The 18,847-nt window shown below is 35.1% G+C and overlaps 3 protein-coding genes across 3 annotated transcripts; all 3 read right to left on the bottom strand.

Moving 5' to 3' along the window:
* Nucleotides 1-892: 892 nt before the first annotated feature.
* LOC106116088 (Gram-positive Specific Serine protease) lies at nt 893-6,654 on the bottom strand. Its single transcript, XM_013309829.1, has 11 exons — nt 6,605-6,654; nt 5,041-5,075; nt 4,684-4,802; nt 4,023-4,174; nt 3,478-3,560; nt 3,044-3,261; nt 2,541-2,708; nt 2,105-2,296; nt 1,727-1,899; nt 1,212-1,289; nt 893-1,090 (listed from the first exon to the last, which is right to left on the bottom strand). Exons 1-11 carry the CDS (start codon nt 6,652-6,654, stop codon nt 955-957), a joined length of 1,404 nt encoding a protein of 467 aa, XP_013165283.1. The 3' UTR covers nt 893-954.
* Nucleotides 6,655-6,755: 101 nt separating this feature from the next.
* On the bottom strand, nt 6,756-11,694 carry LOC106116087 (uncharacterized). Its single transcript, XM_013309828.1, has 11 exons — nt 11,690-11,694; nt 11,614-11,627; nt 11,361-11,506; nt 10,549-10,700; nt 10,108-10,190; nt 9,529-9,746; nt 8,999-9,169; nt 8,221-8,370; nt 7,676-7,848; nt 7,225-7,311; nt 6,756-6,852 (listed from the first exon to the last, which is right to left on the bottom strand). The coding sequence occupies exons 1-11, from the start codon at nt 11,692-11,694 to the stop codon at nt 6,789-6,791; spliced, it is 1,263 nt and encodes a 420-aa protein (XP_013165282.1). The 3' UTR covers nt 6,756-6,788.
* A 1,149-nt stretch (nt 11,695-12,843) lies between these two features.
* LOC106116224 (uncharacterized) lies at nt 12,844-17,881 on the bottom strand. The gene is made up of 10 exons (XM_013309981.1): nt 17,812-17,881; nt 17,557-17,651; nt 16,960-17,111; nt 16,555-16,631; nt 15,716-15,942; nt 15,004-15,177; nt 14,725-14,877; nt 13,951-14,123; nt 13,384-13,467; nt 12,844-12,969 (listed from the first exon to the last, which is right to left on the bottom strand). The coding sequence occupies exons 1-10, from the start codon at nt 17,858-17,860 to the stop codon at nt 12,882-12,884; spliced, it is 1,272 nt and encodes a 423-aa protein (XP_013165435.1). The 5' UTR covers nt 17,861-17,881; the 3' UTR covers nt 12,844-12,881.
* Between the last annotated feature and the right edge of the window lie 966 nt (nt 17,882-18,847).

Below are 18,847 nucleotides of genomic sequence, written 5' to 3'. Positions count from 1 at the left end.
TTAAAAATATAAATAATTATTTGGACAATTGATATTGATATGCATCAACAATTTCAATTAATATAACTATTTTTAATCAAAAGAAATAAATTGGATTCACCGTAGATAGTGGGAGCGTTGGTGGCTCAGTGGTCAAGCACTTGACTTGCAATCTGCGGGTCCTGGGTTCGAATCCCGCCATGTACAAATGGTTTTTCGATAGCCGATTTACATATGTACATTTATCCGACGTTTTTACGGTGAAGGAAAACATCGTGATGCAACCTGCACATATGTGAGAAGTAATTCAAAGATATGTGTTAAGTCAACCAACCCGCACTTGGCCAGCGTGGTTGACTATGGCCTAATCACCCTTAACTTATGGTAGGCTCCGAGCCCCTCGGTGGGGACGTATAGTGGAGCTGATGATGATGATGCTATTAGTTCTGACGAATGTAACACCGAAGAAAATATTTACAAAAAAAAATTACGTTATTAAATTCATACTAATTTCAACACAAAAAATCTTGGTCCTTTTTGCAATCATAACAACGAAGACACATGATTGGCTAAACCAATAGCTAATTTAGCTAGAAGTTTATAAATAAATACGAAACATATATAAAAACAGCTAAAACACTCACGTATATTCGTCCGATGGCGGCACCGAATATACGTGAGTGTATAAAGAGAAGAGATTGATACTAAATTCTTCACTTAAAATTCTTATACCAATAGAAAGCTTTTTGATCAGCGATAAATTAGACTATTTTTTGTCTCAGTTCCCGAAAGAAACTAGACCGAATTGGTCTTACCATAAGGTGAAATGACACATCCATCTAATGCCTAGGCTATGGTATTACCTTTAGGTTAGATTTTTTAGCTTGCGTCTTTCACTATTCAATTTAATAAACTTTAATTAAAAGGTTTGTTTTATTAATAAATTTTATTTATCTCTAGAAACATTAAGTAGATTTATTCGATTGTTGTTTCGTTTGCTGATCTCAGTATGAATCCTTTTCTTGGAAATATTTTATCGTCTTTATCTTGAATTCTAACATTTGATGATCCTATATTAGATATATTTTCTGTTAATTCATTCTTTGCAGGTCTGAAAATTTTACAAACATTAACTCTAATATAATAAAATACTAAAATTAATTGCCTCCAGAATCTTTGACTTAAAATCTTTAGACTCGAGTAAAATAATTAAAAATTACTACTAAATTTACCCATCAGGATGGTCTTTCCATGAGAAATATTGCTCTTCGTGCGTCACCCCAGACCTGAACTGACGTCTGCATTTCTGACTGTGAAGTAAAAATGAATTTTGTACATCTTAAAATTATTAAAAAAACAATCTATAGAACTTATGTTGAATGTCACAAAGCTTGCAAACTTCTGCTGTCCATTATAAAACTGTCGTAGAACAGAGTTCATCACAACTTGGATAAATAAGGAAGAATTATACAAACTTTCGTGAGATATTATAATAAACTAATATAGAAACGGCTAAAACTCTCACGTATATTCGTCCGGTGACGGCACCGACGAGCGACGGGCCGCGTCCGTGAAATAATACCAGTCCCACTCACCCTGATGGCCCCCGATGGGCTCAAAACTAGTCGGTGCCGCCACCGGACGAACATTCGGGAGTGTTTTAGCCGTTTTTAATATAAGTTTAAATAAAGAAGAGTAAAAGGAAGAAGTGAAAGTGTAAAGACTTTTTATTGTAATTTTAACTTACTCAACTTCTTTGTATATGGCGCAGGAAATAAACTGCCTGTTTTTAAACACGCTCGTATATAGGAAGGGGCCGTAGCATTTGTTCGAGTTCTCTTTCACAAGGCAGGCGGATATGACGCCGATCACAATAGCATTAGGACCGGTGCCGTATATCAAAGGACCGCCGTGATCGTTCTGGAAAATATCATTCAATTTAAAAGATATAAGCAGTTTTTTTAGGAGAATACAGGAATTGTACAGCAAAGAAACCTATTTGAGTAAAAAACTTATGGACATTTAGTTGCACCTCCAAAGATCGTCAAGCAATAGACAATTAACAATACAAGACTACACAGGCTTAGTTTCCAATGTTGAAATCAATTTATTGATAACGTCTTACCTCACAAAAGCCACCTTCGAGTCTACCACTCCGAAAACCTCTTCTGTCCACAGAACTATTGCCTACAGTTTCGTTATGCAAAGCCGAATGCATTGAAAAATTAGCTGGAACTTTACCAGCTCTTAAATTAATATCCTTACGTCTCATATCTTCCTCAGAATAGTCAATATCTTCACAATCAACGTACTTCTCCTGAAAAAAAAACAGAAAATAAATGCAATTTTTATATTGTCATTGTTAGAAAAGATTCAAATTTAAATCAAAAACTTTCATAGATCATTTCTACATTAGGGAATTTCTTACGAATATTATTTGGATAAGAGAACAGATTGCAGTCTGACACAAGACGAGCTAACCCTGTTTTTTTTTTAATACATGCAGACTTAGTAAAGGGTGTCAGCTAACATTTTTATAATTATTTAGAAGTTAAACTTACGTTACACATCTCAGACATAGACTGTCCTATATCTTTGGAGCATATCATGTAATTTTCTATGATGTTGTGATAACGTGTGCCCCATCGTCGCTTGCATCTCGCTTTTGATATTATCTCAACATTAGCTTCCAATAGTGTTTGCTGATTGTAATTTCTACGGTTCACCCACTGTTAAACAGTAAAAAAGCATAGTAAGGAGTTATATTCACAGGATAACAAATAACTATACTAGTTGTTACTTTAAAAATCAGAAAACCAAACTGTTATTACCCTAATGACATTCTGCGAAAGATTAAGAGTCAAATGACACCTTTTTTTTTCAAAATTAAGTCAGCCGCTTAGGCTATTAGGGGATTAAACACACTACGTTCCCAAAGATCATGACTGTTCTATCAGTAAGGCAATTTTAAATAGAAAGCTAATCCTAGTTACATTCTTAGTTAAATGCTCTTATATTTCTACAGCCAGATACTCTGGTTTAAAGTAAGTAAAAAATATTTTACATCATTGTATTTCGATGTTGTCCCCCAGCCAGCGATCTGAGCGATGAGACCAGGATTCTCCATTGCGTGGCTTTGGTTGTTGAAGCTGATTGGCCTCGGTGTAAACTCACAGCCGCGAACTCGTCGCGTGAAATCAAATCCTTCCTCGATTTTGACGATCGCTATGTCGTTATTCATCCATCTAATATTGTCGTTCTCGTGGCCATCGAAGACATAATCTGAGTACAATATTGCCTTGTAAATAACAAACTGAATGTTTAGCAAAGATTAGATTATGTATTAGATATCAAAGCTAAGGTGTATATGCAATTATCAATATAATGGGACAGATGCCAGGATTCCATTTGGAAGAAAAATATGTCTTTATCTGTAGAATGTCGCTAATGTAACAAATATCAATCCACTTGTTAATTCTATTTAAATACGAAGCTTACTTTTTGGAATACATTTCCATGTTGCCTTTTTCGCACCATTTTTGATGCAAGAACTGCTGAATCTATCATCTTCCTCCGAATATCTGAAAAAACGCCACGTTGATTGTTTAATTTTTCTAATATTTTTAATGCGAATGTTTAGATGGTTGGATGTTTGTTTGAAGGTATCTTCATGACGACTGAACAGATCTGAATGAAATTTGGCATACATACAGAACATAGTCTGGAAGAACACATAGGGTACAAATTTAGTTTTTTTTAAATTTCGCGCGGACGGAGTTGCGGGCGACAACTAGGTGTAAATAAAGTTACAAACTACATTCGAGAATCACAATCTTAACACTGTGTTATTAACTTTGTTTCTTGAAGTCTCCATTCTTCGTGGTAATGTTGGCTACACTACATATCCAATATACGGAGTATGGATACCGAAATAAGCTTCTGTCAGTGCTATCCAAACAACGGACAAGAGTAGACATCTGTCATGTGTTACCGAGCCCATTGGGCTATTATATCCTAAATTCTTAACATATTTCGCTTATTACCTGTACGTTCCTGACACTACATAAAAGTGTTGGGCGTCTTGAATACACGCGGCTGATGTCAGAATATATTCCTCGTGGAGTATCACACCACCACACAGCCAGTTGCGATAGTTTGCTTGTTTCTTGTTAGTTCGAGGCATCTTAAGATACACCTAGAATTATAGAAAGTTATACTATGAAACAAACGGTTGTTCAGTATAAATATTCCAGTATAACTAAGTTTTATTAGTTATCGTCTTTATTTGGTTTTAAAGATATCAACAATCCGCTACAATATTAACATATCTGGCTTAAATAGGTTTCTAAATTCTAAATTATCCAGTACCATTTTAGTAATATAACCTTCTTAAAAGACCATCACGGCTAGACCAAGTGCATTCGCTCTGAAGTGATTCCATAAAGAACTTTAAAAATGTATAGAACTGACAATAACTATCGATAAGTCACGTGATTCTCGCGGGTTAGTTTCATACATTTTTGTAGTTCGCTATGGAAACGATTTAAAGCGAATACGCTTTATCTAGCCTATTAAATTCGTCGTTATATTCACCCTTGAAAATATTCGAATTGTGTGTCCTTGTTTTTTGTTGCATCTCTTTCGTCCTCTCTCTTTTGTTATTATTCCTAGCTCTATATGACTTTAGAAATGTTCTTAACTCACCATGTAAGGTCTTCCATCTGTCACTTCAGTTCCTTGTATAATTCTTCGTGTGTTATTTAAAATATGTTCAACTTTCTCTGGTAATATCGTTGCCGTTTCTATACATTCAACATCTACAACTAAAATAAAATGATTAATTTAGATCAATTTTTCTATGTTGATTTAATTATGTTACATCATCATCATCATCTGAAGCGCTTCAGACGCTGGTTGGCCTGGGCCTGGTCAAGTAAATATCTCCACACCAGTCTACTTTTGGCTTATTGCTTCCAACTTTTAACGTCGATGTTTTTAAGATCGCTTTCCACGTTATCTTGCCATCTAAGCTATATTTAAGCTATAAGTTATGTTACTTACCTAATATTAAAATAATAAAACAATTTAAAACATAAAAAATCATATTTGTTTTTCCTACATTCACGATGTTTTTATTAACGAGACCGGTAAGAATTTAATTAATAATTATTAATTTAACGCCATGAACATGACTTAACTTACGCGTAACTGTTTCTTTATTAGATTTACAAAAGTATTAGAAATATACACTTAGTCTATGGGAGCAATAGACAACTCAAACTTAACTCCAGCTTTTAACAGTTTTACGTGAACATACGACTTGGTTGGTTATTTTATAAACTTACTAGCGGACCCGACAGACGTTGTCCTGTCTACAATTCTTTAATTTGAAAATTTCAAACTTTTTTTTATAAACTAAAACATTCTGGACCATTTTGATGAAAATTATTATTCAAATGTTATGACAATATCTAACGTGGTAGCGCCGTCTGTCGGATCCACTGTAAAACATTCCAAAATCAACAACTACTAACAAATTAAAAATTAATTAAAAAAACATTGTCCAGCGGACAAAATTGTGAATCTAAACCATTCCCAAATCCCCTTGAACACACCCAAAAAATTTCATCAAAATCGGTCCAGTCGTTTGAGTGAAGTTCAGTGACATACACACTTACAGAAGAATTATATATATAAAGATATAAACAACTGGACAGATTTAGTTTCCTAATAACTTTACTAATACTTCGATGTGATAGTTGTATGAAATTAATAGCAATTTACATTTACACAGCTAAATAAATGATAACTAGAAAAGGAAAATATAGCAGAACCTCGTTAGTACGATCACGTTTAATACGATTTATAACTCGTGTAATACGCCATTTTACGTAGGAACCTGCAACTTGAGACATGGTTTGCATACATTTTCTGTCAAATACACATAGTATGTAACCTTTAAATATATCATTTCTATATATACAAGAAATTTAATAATATAGAGTGCTTCTTATATCCATTCTCGCGTAATACGCTTTCCCGCCTAAGACGCTTTTTTGGTTAGGTCACTGAGAAATCGTATCACCGGGGTTCGACTGTACTTCATCGAACAAATTAATTAATGTTAACGTATAAAAATAAAATTTAAAAGCGTCAATAGCATAATGGTTAAGGCTACGGATTTCCGATCACGAGGTCGGGGGTTCGAATCCCGCCATTCGACTATGGTAAACCATATCCTAGCACAAGCCTAGAGCTTAGTTTTAATGGTAAAAGAAATATTAGTAAATTTACAAAAAAATTCTACATACAAAACATCATCCAATTATTTAATAGTACGAATAATATTTCTCCTCTCTGTCTTAAACGTGCATGTAACGTTATAATTTATGAGGGATCCTTTTTATTTTTAACCATTTTATCTGATTTAAAAAATCTAGATTAAGTTACTTATAAGTAAATAATACAATCCAACAATGTTAACATTTTTATTTCAAAATATACTTAGTTTTGCTAGCTTAATGCTAATTTTAACCGAATCACTTATCGTTGATTTCTGGGACCAAAATTCCTGTATAAACATATTATTATCGCTATTTTGTCAAAGATAAAGATCATCATCAACCTGCCCTTATCCCTATCTAGGGTCGGCACAGGATGTACTACTCCATACATCTCTATCAGCCGTCATATCCGAGTCTACCTAGGCATATCCTCTTTCACACAGACATCAAGATAAAGATAAGACGATATATTTTATACAGTGATTTTTGTCTCAGAAACCAACACTTAATTATACAAGAGTCGTATTATTTATTTTTTCTTGAGATTTTTTCTCTTTTCCGTCGTATTGGAACTACTTCTGACTCATAGCTGGTAAGAAAACATTATATGATAAAATAAAACAAATCTTACTAATATTATAAATGCGAATGTTTAGATGGATGGATTTTAGAAGGTATGTCCAGACCGGCTGTATAGATCTCGCTGAAATTTGTCATAGATGTAGAACATAGTCTGGAAGAATACATAGGCTATTTCAGTTTTCATTTAAAACCGCGCGGACGGAGTCGTGGGCGACAGCTAGTTATAAATAATTTGCTTCTAAATACCATCATGTATTAGTTAAGAAAGGGATTGTATTTTATAAAAGATCCGTACGACTTCAAAGATATCTTTTATTAGCGAATAGTAAATGTATATTTTCATTTTAATTGTTTGATTACCTTTTTCAACCTATTTTACCTTTGATTTATTTCTCTGTCATCCTCTTCCCATTTCAAGTCTATCTCAAGAAATGTATCATCTGTTCTAAATACTTTGCAGTTAACACTGGAATAGAAATTATCATCTGAATTTAAGATATCTTTAATTTTGTATTTTTACAAATTATTAATTAGAATCCTTTAGCGCGAATGACGTGCTTTCGATACAATGTCCAGTGTCAGAATGATTAGTGAGGGGACATACACGTCAGTTTAGTAATTCTAGTGTTGTGCCAGTACACCGGCACAGTGTCGGATTTTCTTCCTCACAATATACACCAATAATTACAAAAAGAAGTTAATTTCTACAATGAATGAATGTGGTTGGTATTAGAAAAATACTAAACAAAAATCAATAACTTTCCCTAAAAGCTCTAAAATTAAATCTCACGACAATCATGAAGTGTAATATAAAAAAATCAGAAAATTACTTGGGATCCTTGAAAAGGGCGCAATTGATAAGTTTCCTGTTCCTGTAGACGCTGGTATACAGGAAGGGTCCGTAGCACTTGTTTGTTGCCTCCTTGACGAGGCAGGCTGAGATGACGCCGATTACGACAGCCTCGTTCCCGGTTCCGTAGACCAGTGGACCACCGTGATCGTTCTGGAATAGAGACACACACACACATATATAGTACAAGAGACACATAATAAAAGAGCTATGAGGTTTCCCCACAGCGCAGATTAAATTGCAAATGTCAGATAAGCGGATGAGCGGGGTTAGACAAAACGTATTCGCTTCGAAGCGATTTCATAGCGAATTTCAAAATTGTGTGAAATTGACAGACGACAATCACGTGACCTATTGACGAAGTCGCGGGCGACAGCTAGTTTTACAATAAAGCTGTAAATTAGAAAGAACTTAAAAATTAATTGTAATTTCGAAGGTAAAAGTAGAATTATCTTATCAGACTGATTATCAGAAAACTATGAATATTGACTTTAACCTAATGTTATAAATATTTAATAAAATTACCTCACAGAAACCACCGCTCCAAGATTTTATTCTTTTTCTACCATCAAAATGATGAGATGCTGAGTGCACTAATAAATCATTTGACATATCTCTTCGTTCACCTTCGTATTCCCCCGAGTACATTATATCAGTGCAATCAACGTATTTATCCTGAAAATCAATATTGTATTTAAGACAATGTATTTTCAATTAAATAGGCTACAATTTTATTTATTCTGAAGATTTTAAAGAAAGTAGCCTATATCTTATTTCAGACAGTAACCTATCTCAATGCTAAATTTCATCCTTTTTAGGTTTCCGTACCTCATAGCAAAAAAAACGTAACCCTTATAGAATCACTTTGTTGTCCGTCCGTCTGTCTGTCCAGACCCTTTTTTCGGAGGTGAATGCTTTATGCATACTCCGCGCCCCAGGGGGGACGCGGTAGTTACGTGGGATTTTCTTCCGAATGGGAAGCATATCCACTAAACCCCTCTGTTCCTACGCATAGTAGGGAGGGCACAGGCACGCTTGCGCTTTTGTCCGCGACCTCGCGTGGTTAAATTTCATTCTGGTCTGTTATATCGTTTTCAAATTAACCTGCTAAAAGATCCATCAATCTAATTGCTAAACATTTGCAAATCAAATTAGTAATTGAGGGTTTCCTGTGACCAAAAATCCTCGTTCATAACTTATTGTTATCACTGTTTTCTCAAAGATAATGACAGGGACGAAGATATATACAGATTTAGATCTCAGAAAGCAATGGTAAGATTAGTATGAAGTAAATGATACATACGTGACACATTTCACTGAGCTGAGCGGTGATATCTTTAGTACAAATCATGTAGTTCTCAATGATGTTGTGATATCGCGGACCCCATCGATTCTTGCACAAAGCTTTTGATATCAAAATTACATTACTTTCTAACAGTGCTTGTCTGTTACTCCCACTTCGAGCGTTGATCCACTACAAATAAAGATTTTTTATATCACCGTTATTTGAAGAAGTAAAGCTTTGTATTTTGGATGACAATTTAAGTTAGACTTTGTTGTACATCATAGTTATAATTTGTAGTTTTTAGATAAAAGAAAATATTGCATAATCTAGATCGAGTTTTTGTGCGCTTAGAACAATAGGTCCTTTTACAATGAGTTAATCAATTCATGTTTTTCCTCTATTGTAGCTAACCTTTTTAAGTCAAAGAGGTTCTACACTTATTTGAATTTCGAAACTGTAGACGAAACTTGTACAAATTCTGTCATCCCACTCATGCTCTTAGTAAAAGAGAAAGACAACAATATGTTTAACAAGTCTTGAGCAGTTACATCGCTATACTTATCCGTGCTACCCCATCCAGCAACTGAAGCGATGTTACCAGCACTTTCATACTGTTCACTACGATTATTATAAGCGATTGGTGCTGGTATGAAGTCACAGCCGCGCATACGACGGTCGAAATCAAACTCATCTTCCACTTTCACGATAGCCAAGTCATTGTTCATCCAGCGTACGTTGTCGTTCTCGTGACCATCGAATATGTAATCTTGAAAAAAAAAAACAATGAGCAAGTTATTATGTTACTTCTTACTAATATTATAAATGCGAATGTTTGGATGGATGTTTGTTTGAAGGTATCTACAGAACGGCTGTATGGATCTCGCTGAAATTTGGCATAGATTTAGAAGAAAGCATAGGCTACCAATTAAATTATTTTTTAATTCTTCGCGGACGGAATCGCATGCGATAGGTCATATATACAGAAATAATTAGTGGTACATATAGTAGAGTTAAAATTAGATGAGATGGGTCGGGTTGTAGTTGAGTTGGAGCATAGTTGAACTATGTTGGGGTTGAGTTCGGGTAGTATTGATGGATGGATGGATAGAACATTACTTAGTGCTTACTTCTCGGTATGCATTTCCACACTGCTCTCTTTGCTCCATTTTTGAAACACTGATTAGTGTACTCCTCTTCACCTTCGTAAAAGCTGTCAAAGAAAATAAATACAATGATTATAAACTGTATTTTATATGCAACTCATTACTAATTGCGAGAGAGATGCAGCAATTACGATTTTATCAATTTACTAAATAAGCTCTCAGGAAAAGGTGACAAAAATGTTATAGGTTCTTTATGGCCAAAGCTTAAAACATGATGTATTAGGTAGAAAAATATTTTATTACGTTTAAGCCAAAGAAATAATTTTCGGATCGATCGTAAGGATTGAATATTGATTTTCTACCGTTCTGCTTTTTTCTACTAGCAAAATATACTACAATACTGTCCTATGAGAACGAATTACAGCGTATTTACCTGGAGATCAATTTAAACTGGTTTATACTTACGTAAATGTTCCAGAGACGACGTAGAAATGTTTGACATCTTCAATACAGGCTGCGGAGGTCAAGATAAACTGTTCGTGGATAATCACACCGCCGCAAAACCAGCGTCGATAGTCCCCTTGTTTTGGATACTTCTTTGGAAGCTTGAGATATACCTACATCAAAGATTTAAGTTTTAAAGTACTGGTTCCGTCTAGTTATAACGTGGGTCCCTTCAAGAGAAGGGTGAATAGATATTTACTAAGCTATTGCATACCATCCTTCGATCACATCATCATCATCTCACTCAGCTCCCTTTACGTCCCCACTGAGAGGCTCGGAGCCTACCCTAAGTTAAGGGTGATTAGGCCATAGTCAACCACGCTGGCCAAGTGCCGGTTGGTTGACTTCACATATATCATGGAATTTCTTCTCAGATATGTGCAAGTTTCATCACGGTGTTTTCCATCACCGGACGTTGAATAAATGTTACTTATTAGGTTTTATTAATTCCACACGAACGGAGTTGCGGGCGATAGGTAATTCTATATAAAAAGCTATTGCCCACAATTTCGAACATTTCTTCGGGTCGAAAGAAATGCTATAAAAGAATTAGAAAAAAAAACTTAATTAGCTAGCCTAAGTCTTCTTGCGCACATACAATTTTATCGAAATCCTTTGAGCCGTTCTCTAAATACACACAAACATTTAACAAACATCCATCCAAATATTCACATTTATAATAATAGTAAGATAAGCCTCGGTTACTTATTTATCTGTATAGATGGCGCTTTTTTTAATATGGTCAAGTAAGGTTAATTAAAATTAATAATTACCATATAAGGTCTATTTTCTCGCACTTCCTTGCCATCTAATATTCTTCTTGTTGCATTTAAATGTCCTAATAAATCAATTCTACCTGTATTTCTTAATAACTCACTTATTTTAATAGTTTTTGTTGTACCCTCAATTAATTTAGAACCTGAAAACAATAAAATTATCTCTTCTCAGTATACATGGAAAATATAAAAAAATCGAAGTCTTGTCTATATTTTATAAAAAGAAATTAATTAAAAAACGATTCATTACCTAATAAAATATATATACTGTATAAAAACAAATCACTTGACATTATAAAAAATAAACATTTCATTATGGAATTTACTCCATGTGAAATTCTAATTAAAATAAACAATTAATTCAATTTCATGATAAAATTAATTGAAATTCCTTTATTAAAGTGATTTGTGTGAACGCCAACACAACGGTACAAGAACGGAAACGAAACAACGGTTCAAACAAAACACATGATAAGGAAAAATCAAATCCTTGATTTGTACTACCGAAACAGGCATTCAAAGACATATCGTTCTCCCTCTTAAAGTCTTCGAGAAAAAAGAGATAGCAATATGTTTCTCTGCAAGTCTTGAAAAAACCTTTAGTATTGGAAAACAAAGCGTAAATTATACAACATCTTAGGAGTTTAATAGCTCATTGAATTACATTTTGGCTGGATTTTTAGTCGAAATTTCATCATTACGTATCTGCTCAGTGGTCAAGCACTTGAATTGCAATCTGAAGGTCCTGGGTTCGAATCCATGTAGCAATGTGTTTTTCGATTTCCGATTTACATATGTACATTTATCCGACGTTTTTACGGCGAAGGAAAACATCGTGATGCAACCTGCACATATCTGAGAAGAAATTCAAAGATATGTGTGAAGTCAACCAACCCGCCCTTGGCCAGCGTGGTTGACTATGGCCTAATCACCCTTAACTTAGGGTAGGTTCCGAGTCCCTCGGTGGGGACGTATAGTGAGCTGATGATGGTGGTATTGATTTAAAATTGCAGTTCGTGCAAAAATCTACATATATTGGCATGCATTCACTTATATTCAGTGGTTGTAGAGATCCTTGAGGAAATATGCAGCATGTTACTACGTCAAGAATGTTGCAGTGCAAAACCACAACAACCCAGCAGGAATGCGTCAAGAGAAAGTATTCCGCGACGCTGATAAGTGTGCGTGCTGTTTCAAATAGTCCTCTTTCCGTCTCCTCTCAACTTGTAAGGAATAGATATGATGGGGAAAAGACTTAACTAGGGACGGGATCAATATGAAGCGAATTATATTTATGTACGTCATCTCGTTTGTCTATTTAAGCCAGGCACTATATCTGCAACTTTTTAACATAAAGCAGATATTTAGGCCGCTGTCATTTCGCTATTTTAGCGAATTCTGAAGCCTTGCTCATCCTCTAAGAACTCTTAATAATTGATTTCAAGGACATGTTAAAGCGAGGGCTAGAAGTTAAATAAATCAAGCGGAAATGTTTTTGGTTCTGTAAAATATTTTTTTTTAATTAAGGAACTCTTTTTCACTAAGATTTTCTATGTTTTCATTTGTTTCTCTTCTTATTTTTGTCACAAGCTCAGACTTTGCCGGACTGAAATGTTTAAATTACTATGTATTATAAAATTAAAGGAAAATATACTACACTACAATTCAAATCTTACTAATATTATAAATACGAATGTTTAGATGGATGGATGTTAGAAGGTATATTCAGAACGGCAACATGGACCTCGCTGAAATTTGGCATAGACGTAGAACATAGTCTGGAAGAATACATAAGCTACTTATTAATTGAAGCCAGAGTCACCTTTTAAATGTAAATGCTAGAGTTAGAAAAAACATAGCAAATTTCTTTCAAGATATAGTTTTTACAATAGGTTTTTTATTTATAAATATTAAACAGAGTAGAATATACACAATTATAATAAAAGTGTCAATAAACTTATAAGTATATACCCAGAATATAAGTGAAATAGTAATAGTTTTTAAACTATCGAATACATACCCATCAGGATGTCCAATCCAGGAATATGTCGTTTCAACCATTTTCGTATTCGTAGCTCTGAATACATAACTCCGACAAGCAGGTCTAAATGTAACAAAACACGATTACCACACGCTTTGAATGCTAAAAACTGCAAACTATTTTGAACAAGACAAAATCAAAATCGGAACCCTTTTTTGAGATAATGGGAAAAGCACTGGGTATATTTTTATATCATAAGGTGGCAAACGAGCGAGCGACCACCTGAGTTCACTGAAATAGCACAGCTACAGCTGCCCAAAGACATTCGCAATTTACAAAGGCGTTGTCTATTTCCATTCGACGAAATAGGTAACCTACTGAGTGATATGTTCCAATCCTATGCGTCACATCAACAGTCAAATCACTTCCCCTTCTCATCCGCTCTTTATAAGAAAACAAGAAACAAGACTTAAATTAGACGTCCGACACACACTCGTCAGACGAAACGCAGATTCTACTTCTTGCCTGTCTTCTGTCATGTTACTGGCGTCTAAAGGTGATGGTATAAAGTACTTAGTAAATTGGTACTAAGTGGATAAAACTTACGAGATTTCCTTATCAACAGCGCACGTGATCATGAGATGGTTGTTGTACACGCTGGTGTAGAGGAAGGGGCCGTAGCACTTGCGCGTGAGGTTGGTGGTGAGGCAGGCGGAGATGATGCCCACCACTGTCGCGCTGTTGCCGTGACCCACAACCAGGGGGCCGCCGTGGTCGTTCTAACATACGTTATGAGTCACGTCTGACTGATTAGACCAGCGGGGTTAGACAAAGTCCATTCACATCGAAGCGATTCCGTAACGAACTTCAAAAATGTATAGAGCTAACGCGCGAGAATCACGTGACTAATGGAAAGTCATTGTTAGTTCTATAGGTTTTTGAAGTTCGTTATAGAACCGCTTCGGAGCAAATGCACTTTGTGTAGCCCCGCTGATTGGTAATATAAGAGGGAACGTTAGGAGAAACTTTAATCTTAACGTTGATGCCCTTTTCTATTATGTCTTTATGTAGGAAAATAAAGATAAGTATATTATTTATTATCTAGTAATGAAGTGCCTATATCCTTTTGTTAAGCGTTTAACAAGACTAATGTGTCATCGGTCACTTAAATTTAATCAGTCCAGGCTGGTTTAGTATTGCAAATTTCTACATCATAACAAGGCCATCCACATGGCTGAGACCGGACATAGTGAAGAAACACCTAACGAGAGATTGTCAAGAGAAAAGGTCGCGACTATCAGGAATGAGGAAACTTGGCACAGAGAGAGACAGAGAGAGAGAGAGCGCATAAACCCCTCTTGGTACGACAGTTAATCTTACCTCACAGAATCCCCCTGTAGATATCTTAGCTCTCCTGTGTCCAGTGGAGTCGGAATGTGCAGCATTGTGCACCTCGCTTTCTCCTATCTGAACCGATCTTCTTATGCCATAATCTTCCTGAGAGTCTATCAGTTCCTTGCATTTTACTTTATCCTGGAATTTTATACAATTATTTACATTTCTACAACATTAAAAAAGGGATATTATTAGATATTATTAATTTATTTATCTTTGGTAGACACGTTGTTGGTGACATCACGTGAATAAGAGTATACTTACGTTACAAAGACCGGCGAGTTCTCCTCCACTGACGGTGTCTTTGGCACAGATCATGGATTTCTCGATGATGTAGTGGTATCGCTCCGGCCAACGTCGCTTGCAGTGAATTTTGCCTAGCAGTACTGTGTTCGTCTCCATAAGCACTGGCGAGTTGATTGTTTGTCTTTCCAGAGCCTAAGTAAAAAACTTTTTAATTAAAATATTAGCAGATCTACTAATGTTATAAAAGCGAATAGATATTTGTTAGAGGTCTCAAGAACGGCTGCATGGATCTCACTAAAATTAGACATATATGTAGAAAATAGTCTGGAAGATCACATAGGCTATCGACGGGCGACAGCTAGTTTTTTGTATAAAAGAAGGGGGCAAACGAGCGGCGGGAACACCGAGGTGATCAACAACGCCCATGGACATCTGCAACATCAGAGGAACTGCAGAAGCAGTGCCGGCCATTTATCCTCGTCATCCACATATATCGAATAGCCTAACCAAGTTAAAAGTGATTAGGTCTTAGTCAACCACGGTGGATCAGTTTAGGTTGGTTACTCATTTGTTCATTTAATACCATTCTTTTAGACGGTTAAAGCAAGAACAATAGTTTGTCTTAGTCGATTCCTTAATTTATCATTGACTATCTACCATTTTAACTGTGGTCAAGTTCACAGCTGAATGCCTTTCAAGGGCTTAGTTTTGTTATGCTGTAGCCACTTACCTCTATAGGATCTCCAAAGTGATTTTGTGACCCCCATCCAGCAAGAGTCCCGATAGTCCCTGGGGCTTCTAAGTCAATACTTTTGTTGTTAAACTGTATCTTCTTTGGTACGTAGTCACAGCCGACAACACGTCGCTGGAAGTTGAACCTGTCCTCCACTTTCACCACCGCTATGTCGTTGATCATCCATCGAATGTTCTCGAATTGATCACCATCGTATTCGTAATCTAAGAAGTATGACACATAGAAATAAGATAGATTTATTTCCTTTCAATTGAACCCCTTTCTTACCACCGCACCTTGGGGAAAGACACGGTGGTTATTATTTATTTATATCATAAGGTGGCAAACGAGCCAGTGACCACCTGAAACCGCTGAAATAGCGCAGTGACTGTTGCCTATAGACATACTCAATTGCATTTACGTTGCCTACCTTTAATCGACAGAGGACAAGATGCACAGAAAGAAAACCTTTTCCCTTTCCATGCATCCTCTCATCCGGAAAGTCCACTTCTACTTCCCATCCTTTTCTTATAAGAAAAAGGGTGGGAAGGGAAAGAGGACTAAATTACGCCCCCGGGACGCACACTCATCAGATGCCTGTCTTCTATGAAGATGTTAAAGCGGGCTCTACCACTGTTATGTGGGGCTCTCTCCCCATTTCCTAGAATGAGAGAGAACGGGATAGGGAACATGCAGTTTGTAACAGTGGTCTGGATTCGAACTATTATTATAGATAGAATTGTCACGTAACATCAGGCGCGTTTAAATCGGAAACAAAAGCTAAAACAAAGTAAACGCCTATACATTAATAGATCAGTGTAGAAAGATTTACTCACTGGCAGGTACGCATTTCCAGACCGCTTTCATTGCACCATTCGTAATACAATCGTCTTGGATACCGGGCGGGATCCATCTGTTTCATTTGTGAAATTTAAATTGCCATAAAAATATTACTGACGCACACAGTCTTTAGTTCTTTATGAATTTAATGAGTCACTTTACTTTAAAATTAAAACAGCGCCATCTATTACCAAAAAAATTAAATGAAATTATAACGAGCTTATTATGCGTATCTCTGCTAATATTGTAAAGAAGAAATATTTGGTTGTTTGCATTGAATAGGCTCCAAAACTACTGAACCGATTTGAAAAATTCTTTCTTTGCTGGGAAGCTACACTAACACAGAGTGACATATTAATTAGTAGTTTTTTTTTAATTATGCGGTAATTTTTTTAATTCACCTGTGTGTACCGGAGACGACGTAGAAGTGTCCTATATTTTCAATGCATGCGGCGGAGGTCAGAATGTAGTTCTCATGTATGATGACACCACCACACAACCAGTTGCGATCGACTACTGCATTCTCCGCGTCCCGCGCTGGCCTTAAATATACCTGAATAAAATTAATAGCAATCATTACGATGGAAAAAATTGCATGCAAAAAAATAATTCTCTTGTATCCAATATTCAAGTTCCTGAAAGTTAATGATTGACTTCTGTCTGTCTTGTTATCTTACTAATATTAAAAATGAGAATGTTTGGATGACTGCATGTTGGAAGGTATCTGCAGATGCGGATGCTGAAATTTGGCTCAGATGTAGAACAAAGTCTGTAAGAACAAAAAGGCAAAAATACTAAATTAGTAATTAAGGTTTTTTCGTGCGGACGTAGTCGCGTGCGACAGCTATGTTTAATAATGATCTGTGGGTGTGGCAATGTTTCCGAAGAAGCGGTGTTTATTTTTGGAAGCAATCTTCGGATATTCATAACTAAATAAAAACTGTTAAGGTTCCCTTTCTATGTTGTTTTTAGATAGTTTCAAATTAAGAATTTTTTACCATAAATGGTTTTGAATCTCCAGCTTCGGAACCTCTGAGAATCCTTCGTGTTTTGTTCAGAACTTCTGCAGTAATGTTCAAACCTCTGATAGTTTCTGTAAGAAAAAATTCACTTAAGTTTTAATAACTTAAATATAGTAATTGGTATGGTATTATAGTATAGTAATTAGCCCAATTGCTCTTGGCTTTTTTAATGCGAAAGTATTTTTTGGTAAGTATCGTAAGTCTAAAATTAAAGCCCCAAAAAAATCATACCAATTTCACTTAGAAGAACGAAACTTAATAAATAATCAACGAATTTCATCTTGTATATAATAGGAAAATAAAAAATATATATAATTTCAAATTTAAAATCAAATTTCATGCGTGAGTGCATTGCATGATTGTATAAATTTAATGACATAAACTATGATTGAATTTAAACTACTAGTTTGATTTTAATCTTAATGTAAGTTTTGTACTCACTGAAAATTGGAATCAAGTAAAATTATTTACATCAAGTTTCTGATATATGAGACAAGAACCCATCTGAGAATTAAAAAAAAAAAATTCAACAGATGGCGCTAGCGCCATCTGTTGAAGAGACTGCTAGCAGTCTTATCAAACACTAATTGTTTTTTTCATAATAATCTTATATTATTTTATACATTAAATTGAGTTACATTACTTAAGCTTAATTTTTATTTTGCTAGAACGTTTTCTCTCGCCACTTCTTTTCACTATGCATTTTCCTTAAAATAATTGAAATCCAATTAAGTTTGAGTTATGCCACTCAACAATAGATGTCTCTGTTGAAATAAAACTCAAAAAACATCTTTTCGACACTAGATGTCGGGACACAGAAAAATACAACACGAAAGCTTTTCTGATTTTTCCTAGATCAAGTAAATTTTACCATACTACGATGATATTGAAACATTACCGTAACCTTAATCTTAATAGTTTAGTTTTACCTTAATATTACCTAAGTATCGTAATCATTTTAAAAATGCGAATGTTTAGATGGATGGATGGATTTATAAAAGGTATATCCAGGACGGCTGCATGGATCTGGCTGAAATTTGTCATAAATGTAGAACATAGTCTGGAAGAACACATGGACTAATTATGTTTCTGTTATTTAATGCCGTGCGGACGGAGAATTAGTATTATAATAGATAAATGGAAAATTTACGTAATCTTCACTCTTGAATGCGACTGAAAAATTTGTTTTGGTATAGTAAATATTAAAAATCAACATTTGAACATTAAAAATAAAGTTCTTAATAATACTTAGATACATAGAATTTGT

The sequence above is a fragment of the Papilio xuthus genome, unplaced genomic scaffold (genome assembly GCF_000836235.2).
Source record: "Papilio xuthus unplaced genomic scaffold, Pxut_1.1 DF827756.1, whole genome shotgun sequence".
NCBI classification, from domain to species: domain Eukaryota; kingdom Metazoa; phylum Arthropoda; class Insecta; order Lepidoptera; family Papilionidae; genus Papilio; species Papilio xuthus.
Note: the sequence above shows the minus strand (reverse complement) of the source record. Positions and strands in the feature narration are given on the sequence as shown.

Coding starts and splice junctions, on each gene's coding strand:
- LOC106116088 (XM_013309829.1), bottom strand. CDS start 6,654: ATGTATGGAGTAGTACATCCTGTGCCGACCCTAGATAGGGATAAGGGC. Junction 5,076..6,604: donor CTAGATAGGGATAAGGGCAG/GTTGATGATGAT, acceptor AAATATGATTTT/TTATGTTTTAAATTGTTTTA. Junction 4,803..5,040: donor TTTTATTATTTTAATATTAG/GTAAGTAACATA, acceptor ATTTTATTTTAG/TTGTAGATGTTGAATGTATA.
- LOC106116087 (XM_013309828.1), bottom strand. Junction 9,170..9,528: donor GCACGGATAAGTATAGCGAT/GTAACTGCTCAA, acceptor CTTTATTTGTAG/TGGATCAACGCTCGAAGTGG. Junction 7,312..7,675: donor GCCCTTTTCAAGGATCCCAA/GTAATTTTCTGA, acceptor TTTCTATTCCAG/TGTTAACTGCAAAGTATTTA.
- LOC106116224 (XM_013309981.1), bottom strand. CDS start 17,860: ATGAAATTCGTTGATTATTTATTAAGTTTCGTTCTTCTAAGTGAAATT. Junction 17,112..17,556: donor GAGATTCAAAACCATTTATG/GTAAAAAATTCT, acceptor AATTTTATTCAG/GTATATTTAAGGCCAGCGCG. Junction 16,632..16,959: donor GTCGTCTCCGGTACACACAG/GTGAATTAAAAA, acceptor CAAATGAAACAG/ATGGATCCCGCCCGGTATCC.